At 39.6% G+C, this 13,494-nt stretch overlaps 1 protein-coding gene across 3 annotated transcripts in view; it reads right to left on the reverse strand.

Moving 5' to 3' along the window:
• LIMCH1 (LIM and calponin homology domains 1) overlaps positions 1-13,494 on the reverse strand; it is a 174,412-nt gene that overhangs the window by 108,058 nt on the left and 52,860 nt on the right. For all 3 annotated transcript variants that reach the window (XM_059844922.1, XM_059844923.1, XM_059844927.1), the window contains exon 2: positions 2,667-2,737. In XM_059844922.1, the coding sequence (XP_059700905.1) occupies positions 2,667-2,737 (71 nt within the window). The remainder of the gene's footprint in view (positions 1-2,666; positions 2,738-13,494) is intronic.

Raw genomic sequence — 13,494 nt, forward strand, 5'->3', positions numbered from 1 at the left:
CAATCCTGCTACAGAGACAGAGATTCCCCTTGCACCCTTCTGCACAGACCAGCGTCTTTGGGGAATGGACTCTGGCATGGTAACTTCCCCGTTCCCATCTGCAAAACACCTGCAAAGCCAGAAGGTAGCTTGAGATATATTTGGGATATTCAAGGCATGCTGACCGTGTCCCCACTCCTGACAGCAGTTTCCAGTCCTCTAGCTGCTGGGATGCCTCAGAGACCAAGCTCACTTTCAGTCTTCCTCACAAAAAGAAACAGATGAGGAAAACCCTGAAACAGTCATGTGGAAGTTAAGCACAGCTATTCCACATTCATATGGACATCACCCACACAAATGTCTGGCTATAAGTTGCCAGGTAATTCCCCTTGCAGTGAGTACTGTCATGTGGGTAAAAACTGAGGTAAGTTTGCTTTTCTCCAAAACTTTAACAAATCAGATAAAACCCAACCAAAAACAATGAGTTCTTCCATCTTCAGAAACCAAGACAGCTATAATTTATTTCTTGCCTTCTGAAGTTGTCAGAGACTTAGATCAGGTTTTCATCTACTTGTTGAAGTCAGCTGCAATGAAAACACAGCAGACTGACAGGGAGTTAAGAGAAAGCTTGTATACCATTACATTTTTTTCATTAGCTACCCTGGTAATTTTCCAATAAGTCACAAAAAGCAGCTATTGGTAAAGTTACTCTCTAGAAAGACAGCTATTGGTAAAGGTACTGTCTAGAAAGGCAGTATTGCTTGTGGCAGCTTTACAGTGTTCTTCACTGAGCAACAGATAAAAAAGAAACTATCAGTGCTTCACTTGCCAAAGTACTTTTTGAAAATACTCTGGAAGTTCTCAGTGTTAGACCCAAAAAATTTCTGTTGAGTGCTCTATTTTTCAGTGGACTTGGAACCAGTGAGGAATACACTTCTACTGCTGTTGCTATAGTTTGTTTGTCATTTAGCCCAATTTGGTGACTTTCTCATTGATGCTCTGTAGCCTAATAGAGTTTTACACACTAGCTACAGCTTGCTAACCAAGAGCACTACAAACTTCATGGCTTTTAATATTTGATGCTGAGGAGACAGATTCCTTCAGGCTGATTTGCACTGATCCACAAGTGGTAAATGAGGACAAGCAATTTCCGCAATATCACAGAACAGTTACATAGTATAACCAAGTGCTGTTCCCTTGACCTGGTTATTACTGGAGCTCACAACCTTCTAAGAAATACATATTTATCAGTCTCATTAGCAAAACATTAGTTAGTTAAGCCTTCCATCTTAAAGATTTACAGTATTTAAATCAGACTACCTCTGCTTACTTGCAGATAAGATTACAATCTAATCTTGAAATACACAGACCTTGCTTTTCATGCAACACAATTCAACCTTAACATTCAAAGTGCAATGAGAAGTGATTCAGCACACAGCACTTCCCTTCAACACACAGAGGAGAGAGATTTTGTGTGACAGGCAGCCCTTAAATACAAAGAGGGTATGCTCCTTCTGAGTTACACAACTTTTGGTCAACAATAACAGCTACTTCCCTCCTCCCAAAGCCACTCCTCAGCAAAGACACGCAACTGCAATCAAAATAGATCACATCATTTCCTTTACATTTTTTCACCTTTAAAAGCTAAAGTTCAAGCTGTCTGATTAATGACACCAGTGAGACATATAATAGTATTTACACAAGTAGGTTTTGGATCTATGGTAAGCTGCCTAGAGCTGAGTTACAGAATATTAGCTCAACTCTACTGCTGAAAACAGCTTCCAAGTTCCAGTACTTGGAATAGTATAAAACTTTACCAATAGCAGCAATTGTCCAGCTACACATCTCAGGAGATCTCCTTTATAAGTATGGATTCAGTTCTACACAAGCTTCATCATTCTGGTGTGCAAAGACAGCTTTTATCAACTTCAGTGACAATCCTGTGTATCCAGGGAAAGAAACTGGCTCATACAGGTGATTCAGATCAGCAGATTCTCCCAAATGCCTGAAAACCTGATTTTCACAGGGCTAAGGGCATTAGGGCATATTTCCAAACTGCTCTTAGAAGTCACCAGCTTTGGCATGTAAACCTCAACAAGATTTTGGAAGACTCTTCCTAAAAACCAGCCATTAGAACTACAGAGAGAAATATGTGCAAAAGCTAACTTGTGTCTCTCATCCAAAAATTACAAAACACGTCATTGAAACACACCTTTAGGCAAGATTTAGAGGATACCTAACCTTTCCAGAAACTATTAAAGCAGCTGTGTACTGATGGTATTCAGATGGCTAACTCCTGACAGCGTTCAGACTTGGAGTTGGTCCAAAACGCCTCATTGTGGCAGAGACATCCACAGGCAGGTGTGGAACACCGTTTGCCAATCTGTGGTTAACAACGTTAAATAAAAGGAAACCAAAAACAACATAATATTTTTTGTTTTACATAACTCAGCTAAGGACCAGGGGTGGAGTGAGGGAAGCACTTCATAAAACCTGTTTTCTTTAAGCCACATTTCAACCCTCACCATAACAATAGCTTTGGCACTGAAATTATACTGCAGTGAAATACCACTGTGCGCAATGTCAAAACTCTCAAAAGGAAATCAACAATGGAACATACTAGCTAAGGCTGTTTTCTGCTTTAGTCAAGATTGTATTCAAGGCTTAAAACTGTAAGCATTACTTACTCACACAGAAGAATGCCGTTTTCTAACCCGGAACGAAAGTCTTTCTCACCAAAACTTCTGCCCGTCACTTGCTGCAAAAGAGTAGAGGGAAACAAAAGAGTGACATCTATTAGAGAGTGAGCTTTACAAGTGCAATTCATAATGCTCAGTTAGAGCATCTGCTGTGTAAGGAACATCTGAGCTTTACAGGCCTTGCAAAGGACTAAGCAATGTCCATTTCTCTTTCCCATTTCATCAAGATATTTAACATACAGGAAAAAGTATTTGCTCCGGCCAGTGCAATTGCAGTCTGCAATTGTAGACTGTCTTCTAGCAGTAAAAACCAAAAATGACAAAACAAAAACTACAGTGTAATCTTCAGAATATTTTAGAAGTTTTATTTTATAGTGCTTTGAATTTTAAAACTATTGCATTTAGACAAACTATGTATTTTTACTGCTTTTTTTGCACCACATTAAACATTTCGTACTGGCCTTGAGCTTTAGCCCTTAACTTATCATCTTTATAGAATAAGCAAAGACAATTGAAAGCAATGGTGTGAGTTACAGCCTCAATACTCCTGGTCGTATTAAAAGGTACTTCACATCACCAATTCAGCCATGAATGTTAAGAGAATACAAACTCAGTGGAAGCTTAGGATCCTCCCAGGTACACTTGGACCAGGAAGTACACTTTGCCTCACAAGCTCTTAAGCCATTCTGTGCTGCTTAGGGATAGACGAGCTAGAAACCTTCCAGGAATCCCAGTCTCACCTGAGGGTGCTGGATGCTACAAGCATGACTGAACCCCCATTTATGACTCACTACTGTGTTGATGTCTTCCCATTCATCCTCATATCATTCTCAACAGATAATATGTTCAGTTAAAAGTAAAGAATACTTTTTAATATGATCACAAAAGATATAAAAATAGTTACTATGTTTAGAAAGCACTGAACAGAAACAATACAAATAAAAAAACCAGTTTTGATTGTCCTGCAGGAGGTCTTCTCTTTACCCAGGCAAAACATTTACCGGATGCTTATAGAGTTCTCATGGCTTTCATCCAGTTTTCAGCAAGAGCAAGGCTCTGGGTGTTGCTTCCACCATAGAGAACAGTGACTTGGGGACACATCTGTCATTATGTCCCTGTTTTCTCCTTGCTGCTATATTCAGATATAAGACCCTTCCCCTCCTAGTTTCCTGTCATAAAGACAGCAATTTATAAAAACTGACAAGTTGCAGCTGTCCCACAAGATTAACGAATGCATCAGTTTCAGAAATGCTGGTTATAGCTGGGCAGTCTTGGACAGAGAGCAACACTTTTTAAATTGAAATGCATAAGCAAAACCTAAAATCTAATCCTTCACTAAATTATAAATATTGTTTTGCTCAATGTGAAGGAAGTTCTCCTATACTCTGAAAAATATAACAGCATCAGTGGACAATCGTATCTTATGCAAATGCATAAAGTAGAACAAGGCACTGTGTTGCCTTCATATCTCTGAAGAAACCACATGTAATTTGTAGTAAATGACCTTTAACCATTTAAACTATATCTAGTCAGAGTAAATTATCTCTAATCTTGATCTGCTGGGACTCGGGGAAATCATGACAATAAAATCATTAGCATTTGGGATGAATTATAGGTGGAGCATATCAAAACTGACTTTTGTTTCATCCACAAGATGTACTACAGAAAGGAGCAGGAAGAGCTACTTCATAACAGCCTGACTCCAAGTAGTTTTTTTCATTTGTGAAAAAATTAAAGAAAAATTATAGTTATCTTATTTCACTCCTCTAGACCAAATGTCCCAGATATGAAGATCAGTCTTCTTATACATTTGTGGAAGACCCTCATTTATCAGGGAGCAGTACTGAAACTGTTACCACAATTCAGGTAGGACTCTACCTGCCAAAAGCTGCCACATGAGTATCACTGTTATTACTGATGATGTAGGAAGGTTTCATACACTCCTTCTGTCTGCACAAATAAAATCATGAAATACAGATGCACAGCTGGCACATGAATTCATCCAGTGAGAGGTACAACACACACTGATAGGAGGTGAGGAAAGACAGGAAGGTCCAGGAACAGTGCACGTCTGTTTGAAAAGGAACTGGAAGTAAATGAGGCATGGCAAGGTTTATGCTTGTTCTAGATGATGCAGCTGGAGAGGGGAAATATTAATCACCTACAAGTCTCCTGATTTAGTCAACTAAAATGTAAAAACAGTTCAACAGAGAAAGGCTAGAAACTAAAAATAAGCATGAAGATGACATTATAAATGACAAAGATAAACCCAAAATGGGACTGAGAGAAGCAAGAAGCTGGATCCACCTTTTCCAGAGGAAACCAGAGCTCAGTTGCTTGGCGTACACACACACATACACCTCCCTCTCTGCAGAGGCCACTTTGGGCCATACCCTCATGAAAAACTACTGCAGGCCCACAGGCCAACCTGGTGCACATTACTGAGATAACCTCTGCTCAGCACACCCAGGGCAGGAGGAGACAAAGGAACTTCAAGCAAAAGGATTGGCACTCTCATATTTGCACACAGAGAATCCCACATAGCAAAGTGCATACTTTACCCAAACTCCAGTAATAATGAAAGTGTGTGCATTAGCCACGATATCACAAAAAATCTGCACACATCACAGGACTGTGTTCATGTTATTAATATAAGCAGTGGTCAGTTCTTACTAGCTCATCTCCCATCTCAGGAAATAAAAGCTTCCAGTTTGCTGGATGAAACTCTGAAAACACTGACAAACAAGGACTAAAAAATAGCATTTGCAGTGCATCTACTGAGCTTTACTGGAAAAAAGGAGATTGTTCATTTGCAACCAGGTACAGTAAACTGCAAAACAGAAGAACAGATATATACCCCATCAGCTTTCATAGTACAGAGAGTTGGTGTTCAGAACTGAACCTGCACAAAAGCAGTCATGACCAGATGCAAGGTACTCTATTCTGGACTGCTGTCTTCAGGAAAGAAAAAAAAAAAAAAGTAACATGAAAACCCAAGATGCTAACTGAGAGAACTTTTGAGACCGCCTTTCTTTGCAAGGCCAGGTTTCCAGACTGCCACATCTTGCATGCTTTGGAGACACAACTCCATCTTCCACCTTGCACTCTTCCCACCTCACTGGTACAGACCAGCACACTTAGGCAGTGCAGGACGAAGCAGGAGAGATGGAAGAGTTCCCTGTCCGCTCTGCAATGGCAGCACACTGTAATTATTGCAGTGCCAGGGCGCCAAAGTTAGAACAAAGCACATTAAAGGCAAAACACAAACTTGCTAATGATTAGAATAGCCTCCCACTTCTTTAATAAGTTCTATGAAGCTGAGTGGAAAAAAGCTGCATTTCCCTGTCATAATGGAAATTAAAAATAGAGAACAGAAGCAAAACAGTATCATTTATTACTGTGTGCTTCATTTATGTGAGGAGGCATTATTTTTATTTATCATCTGGATGATATTTTCCTCTCTGTAAAAAGCTACAAGTGTCGCAACAAGGGCAATTATTTGAGTGCCAGGTGCATTTCTCAGTTTCCCTGTCACTTAACAGCAGAATACGAACCTAAAATGAGTAATTAAAGTTTTTCATGGCAACAACTTCAATACATATTTGCATACAGTAACACTTGGTATATATTGCATTGTTGTTGATTAACTTTTTGTTCTTTGCAGTTACACATGCTACAAAATTTATATCATCAAGGATGGCTGTCATCCAGCCACTAACCATTGCCATATTGTACAACTTTATTTTCCCAAAGCTTCAGTTTACATTGTTTTCCTTGCATTTTATACTGCTGCTGGTGCTTCCTGAGATGGAGCTTGCAAAGCTTCTCTAGTCAAAACAGCTTAGGGGCATGAAAAAGAAAAGGTGACAAATTAGTGAACAGATGCTAGCCTCAGGTGAAGTTTATCTAGGCCAACAAGATATAAGTAGTTGAATAAACACTTGGTCATCAGGGATAACACACTGAAAACAGTTTCATTTTCTATGTGCACATCTGAAAATGCCATGTTATGCAGTGAAAAAAATTAGAGGCACAGCAAAAAGAGGTCCTTGTTTCTCATTATGCATTTTTGAGAGCTTATGAAGCATGACAGTAACGAGAGGAAGATTTTCAAAGCATTTCATAAGCTGTTCATTTCTTTGTCTGTGAGTATGCTGCCTTTCCATGTTGTGCTACCATTATTTTCCCCTAAATAATTTTTTTTTCTTAAATGAGAAAATCAGGTCCTGCTACTTAACTAGGAAGAAATAAAAGTAAGGCTTAAACTGTAATAATCAGGTATGTATATAGAAAGCATTGGATTGTACAAGCAACAGGGAACACAAGCCATCAAAAGAAGTAAGACAGCTTTTAGGGCATGGGGATTTGGCTCCTCTAGAGTAATGAATTCCTACCCCCCTGTTTCTGAGTTATAATGTGAGCTAATAATATGAATAGGCAAGTTAAATTCCATTTTCATATAGCATAGGCAAGGGATTTCTGAACCAAACAACTCTGTCCAGTCAAAGCCAGCTTTACTTTTGCAGCCCAGAATTGCTATGACAGTGTGATGGAGCCTGGAGACCCTTCACTGGCTCCTGCTTCAGCCACCTATGGATCATGCAATGTCTCTGTCTGCAAAAGTGGACACAACACATCATCTGGGCATGAGTTCCCTCTCTCTTATGTCACAGAGGCATTTAAATTGCTAAAATCATAGCAATGCAAACCAGACCTGAACAGCTTTATTACAAATACTAGGAAGGTAGTTGATTTAGTTCAGAGGAACTTGAATATTGCATGAATGGAGTTTTCCAGGGGCAACAACCTCTGATCTAATATACCTGTCTTCCAGTAAAGCCGAATGATGACAAGCACTCTGCTCAAAGCCTTCCAAAAGGCTTTACAGTAAGTATTGAGGTAATTTACTACTGAAATCAGTAAAAGAGCAAACAAATATCTCTAGTGTGTAATTCTACCCTCAGGGACAAAAGCAGCATGAGCTCAGAATGACTAATGTGGCCAGCAATAAATCACCTGAAATTCTGTGATACAGAACTTGAAAATTTAAAGAATATATGGGAGAATGAGGGGAGATTTCACACATGGGTAGCAAGATTAATCTGCAAAGAAAGCACTTAATATTATTTTTAGGTCTTCCACTTCCTGATCACTTAAGTTTAACTGCAATTTGCAAAGTTAACTACCTGTATAGAAGTCCCTTTTGCTCTTTTCCTCTGACTACTCATCCTCGTATTATTCTTTGATGAGACAAAAAGCTGAGTCACTCTTTTAATACTTCATATAAACTTCACTTTTCCTAGCAGCAATAGAACAAAATAGCATAGTCTCCCCCATTTGCTTTAAATTCCCTTCTGCCACACTGCTGATTAGGTCAGCTGACAGTTTAGTCAACATATAGAATGGAAAAACCATATCCACTGACACAAACACACGCCCCTTTGGTGGGCCCAATTCTAAGTCCTCACTAAAGGAATAATTTATTTACTTAGGGATGCTAGTCACTGCTTTTTGTTTTCCATGGAGGGAGCAGCAACTGGAAAAACCATAACAGCTGGGGTTTTTTTCTGATCCTTTGCACAGATTAATGAGGACATGATGCTATGAATGGACACCTATATTTAAAGTGTAGACTAAACTGGCTCGGTTAGTGCTTTATAGGAGACACGACAAAAGAAATACTGAAAGAGTAGTACATACCACCAGCAGCAGCAGGTATTACCCTACCTAAGGCTTTAAAGCTAAGTCTGGGAAGATTTTGTTTTTGCTAAATCCTGCTCACCACCAGAGCTTTCCACACTGAAATTCTGCATTGCTAACAGTAGTATTAAACATGCAGGGCTGCCATACATTGCTTGGATTTATGATCTTACAGAGCCGTGTGCATTTCTGCCAGGACATCTGGTAGTATAATCCTGTTTGGTTGGCAAGCTGCTAGGGAGTGTTAAAATTTAATGATAGAGTAAAATCAGCTTCCTTTTCATCTCTCCTCCCTAATGCTGTTTGTATACATTTCCAGGTGCATTGCCAGATATTGCAGCCTTCCCTTTGGGGTGGGGTGGGGCAGAAAGGGTTGAACATTTTGTGAAGAAAGACAGCAAAGAGCAGGAAGGGAACTTAAAAGCTACTTCTGTCAGATTTCTCTTGGCTGCAGTACATGCCCTGAAAGCTTCACCTAGCATCAGGTCATCTGTTACATCTAATTTGTATCTGACAGGCAGTAGATTGGCATGGCATTGTTGTTTTATGGGTAACCAGACTCTTATTTCCAGTGTTATTGAAATTAGGTACTAGATGACAGATAAGACAGACCACCCTAGGGTGTTTTTAATCAATTGTTAAATTTAGGGTTCTTTTAATTGCTAAAAAAAATTTTTTTAAAAAAAAGTAATCCCTCATAGGAATCCATCATCCCTTTCTTTGTTTTTTAATGGGAATTAAAGAAGGGGAGAATTGTAGGTTTTTGCCACAGATTTACCAGTAAAGTGTTCATCCTACTCCTTGATTGGAGAGAAGGAAGATTAAGCACTATTTCAGGAAAATAACTTGTATTTGGTGGAAGGTGCATCTTACCATAACAATACATTCTCTAGCTGTTTGCTGCTTTCTGTAAAAACAAGACTCCATGCAGATGGTCAGAGGAGCAGTGATCAGAGGAGCACATATGATGTGAAGTCAACAGGTACAAGAGACCAGAAGACAAGCATGCACCTCCTCAGTCCAAGGCCCTCATTTAATCTAGTCCTGTCTGTCTGGAGAGTCTGGCCTTACTCAACCTACCCTGCTTTGGGGTGCACCAGTACACAATGGCAGCTGCTGCACCTTTGAGGGGGAGAGGAGCAGATGCCTTGTAATTACCATCATGAACACCCTTTCCCAAGGTCTTACTTTCTTACCCAACCAGGCTAAATAAGCAGTCTGCTCACTGACAAATGAAAGGCTAATTAAAGTTATCATGAATTTGCTTTTTGTATGATTCCCTGGGGCTTTCCATGGACAGACAAGCATTCACACTGCCTTTTATTGTACCTCTTCAGTTACATACAGAAAGAAAAATGTATACAGGGAACTAGTCTCAAAAGCAGAAACTGTTGATTCAGCTCTTATTTTTTTCCCTAACTAATTCTTCTTGAAGCTGGAATTAATACTGATGGAGGGAGATTACTCAAACTCTGGCTCCTGAACACAGAGTAGCTCTCCCACCAATAACCTATTTGCCTCACACTTTATCACCAAATCAAAGATGTTTTTTAGCAAAGGACAGGAGAATTTTTTTCCTTTGTCTCAGGTTGATTACATTAGCAACTTTCCAGCAGAACAGGAAATTGGTTTTCTGGCCATATCTAAAAGAGCAAAGAATTAAAACAGACAATTTTTTATCCTTTGACTCCTTTTTCTAGGTCTAGAAAAGGTTTCTCATGCTCTTGAAAAACTGCTCCTCCAAGATTTATGCTATGCTTTATCATCTATATGTTGAAACTGAAGCATCTGCTAATAAAACCCTCTATTTTCTCTCCTCCATCTTTAGAAAGTTTAGGCAGTCCTGAATCAGAAGTCTTTAAAGCTCTGTCAGTTACAGCTGCAGAGGCAGAGCAAAACACGACACAGGCAGCAGACTCCTTGTTGAGCTCAACATCTTGTCTCACCCTCAGAGCAATGAAGAGATCAACAGCTCTGTAGGAGATGATAGGATCACTGCAGTATCTAGATTTGCTAATCCCCACTTTACACTGCTTTAACCTATTTTACATCAATCACTGCATTTATATTTTACAAGACCACTGCACTACTTCTTGGACAAGCCGTTTTTGACGCCAGTGTGTTGCTTTCTGCCAGGAATGTGCATCTTGGCAGACAATTTTTAAACTGCACACATTTAAAGCTGCACAGAGACAGGAATACAAACATACAAGATGCTCTAAGTTAGAGGGGCCCAGCACTAGAAGCACTTCAGCCTGTCATTAACCACTGTCAGAGAGACTACCAAAGCTCAGCACTGTTACTGAGATTTTGCAGTGAAAAATGTCTGGTAGGAGACACCAGCTTCCCTTTCTGAAGAAATTAAGTGTTCGCTTGAGCAAAACATTAATAAATTTAACCATCCATTTAAAGATGATACTCAATGTCTTAGGTCTCAGTGAAGCCTCTGAAATGCCAATGATGAGCATCAGTAGGCACCAGTCTACCTTGAAGCTTTTAAATTTAATACCATCCAGTTGTTTCAAGGCAAGTCCACATGTAAAGTGTCCCATTTACAGTCTGCGCAATTTAAATACATATATATCTATATATATAGAAGTATAGCTCAGCAAGGCATTTAAAACTTGATTTTCCAGACAGTAAGCCTGGAAGCCCAGAGCAAGCAAAGCAGGAAACTGTCCATGGGGAATAGAGACGTGTCATACAAACTGCTGAAAGGTGTAATTCTATCTGCTATCAATACAACTCTGCAAAACTTTGTTCCTTTCAAGTAAAAGGGAAAGAGGTAAACCACAACACTTTTGAGAACAATATCTGAGCTTCTTGGATGTTTCTTCTGTACTCTGGGTCCTCCCTTGGCACATTCTGCAGCAGGAACAGGGCTGTGTGCCATGATTTTGCAGTCACTTGCAAACAAACTGCAGAACTACCAGCGGGTGATTCTAAACAGGAAAAACAGTGCATTTCAAAAATCAGAGACTGAAAAAAAATGATCCACTTTCCTGCAGAAAGGAGGTTAACCTTAATTCAGTCATATACTTTTGAGACCTTTATTAATAACTCTTTGGAAGTAGATCTACTTTGTCCCTGCCTCTGTAGAGACAGAGTTAAGGAAAAGCATTCCCACTCTGAATGCTTTCCCAGCTAAGCCAGTTTTTAAAAAACATTTGGCTATCAAGCATGGATAAAACTAGACTCACAAGAATTTAGGAGGGCACACAGTCAGGACAGATGATCCCAATTGACCCAGGGGATATCCCATACCATATGGATCATGTGCAGCAACAGAAGCAGAGGGAACTTGCTGGGGAAGCTGCTGCTGGGGGACTGGCTGGGCATTGGCAGGTTGTGGGTGAGAAATAGGTTTTTATTGCAAAACTTGCCTTTTTTGGGTTTCATTTATCACTCTTTGTTATATTCCTACTCATTACAATGTAGGATTATTTTATTTCTATTATTAAGCTATTCTTATCTCAGCCCATGGATTTTCTCACATGTACCTTTCCAATTCTCTTCCCCTGTTCTTCCTGGAGGGGAGGAGTGAGTAAGCAGCTGTGGGGTTGCCAGCTGGTATTAAAACATAACATAGCCACAAAAAGAATGCTGCCATAAGTTAATAAAACCACCAGAAACTAAATAGGAAGGTATGGTGAAACAGAACAACTATTTCTCTCTAAATTATGATGATATTACACGCAGATAGAAATCCCACTGCAGCCTCTACTGGAAAAAAATGGTTTTCTGTTCTCCCCAACTCTTCTCCATGGCTCCTTTGACCCAGATCCTGAAAGACAGGCAATAGCCCTGCAAAAGGGAATAGTGACTGCCATTAATGCTCTAGACAAGAGAAACACTGCAGACTATCTAGAATCAGCTGATGTCTTAGAGCATACGGACATGAGATGTTGGTAGATTTGACAAGGAAGTACTTCTGTAAGATTTTAAACCACAGCTTACTCCTGAAAAGACACTTCCAAGAGTCGTCAGCATCTTAAGCAGAACTAAGAACCTCTATTTATTTCTCTGTCCTCCTCCTCCTTCTCCCAAAAAGTACAGCTTTCCCCAATTAAAGAATGTTTAGACCTGTCTTTCAACAGACTGCTCCCACAGGAGCTAGGGATCTTGCAGTGCATTATGAGTACTAGATTGAAAGCCATTTTTCATTCATCTGATTTAGCTGGAATAGGGCAGCTAACAAATATCAGTAAGCAGTAAGATTTTTCTGCTAAATGGAATTCACAAACCAATACTGTTGTCCCCTGCAATGACAAACATCCATTCACAGATCCTGAGCATCAAATCAAGACCTATTTACAAGGTTGCCCCTGAGACAAAACCCAGCAATGTTACACAGGGTAAGTTGTTGCTCTTTTCTCCCCTGCTGCTGCAGATATAGGGAGCCTTTGTTCGGAGGACACTGAAAGTGGAGGGAGAAAGGGAGAAGGATTGATGATGCAGACAACAATAATAAACACTGCTCTTTTCTATTACTGGAGCACCTGCTGCCTCCATCAGTTCAGGCTCATCCATTATGCAACACACCAGCACTGACAGTTCCAGAAGCACCAGCTCTGAAGACACGATAGACCTGACCAGGAAGCAAGACACAGAATGAGCACCTCTCATTATCAGATCAATGAGCTGCACTGGTGCTCATTCTCGGCCCTGTTTATTGTTGGCTGAAACAAATACTAGGAACAATTAGGTTAAGCATCTTGTTCAAATATACGCAGAGCAATAAAAGAAATTTGCCTTCTGTAAAATGTAACAATTTAGCCTTGTAGAAAATAAATTCCTGAAGAGGAAAAAAACCCCCGACAATTATTTTAACTACTGTTACTTTTATTTTTACTCATAGTGGATATCATGTAGGGTCTAAAATGGTTTGAAAGGAATGCAATTATTTCACCATAATGCTTTAATACTAGAAAAGGAGACTATTAAAAATATGCTTAACATTTCCAATCTAAACAAGAAGAACTGCAAGTTTCAAAACATTTGCTACATGTTTGCTACATTTCTACAATTCCAAGAAATCTTTTCAGTCGGCCAATTTCCTGACAGAATTAGACCTGTCCCAAGGACATTTTCACTCTTTCTTACCAATACAGAGTAT

Source organism: Haemorhous mexicanus, chromosome 4 (assembly GCF_027477595.1).
Source record: "Haemorhous mexicanus isolate bHaeMex1 chromosome 4, bHaeMex1.pri, whole genome shotgun sequence".
NCBI classification, from domain to species: domain Eukaryota; kingdom Metazoa; phylum Chordata; class Aves; order Passeriformes; family Fringillidae; genus Haemorhous; species Haemorhous mexicanus.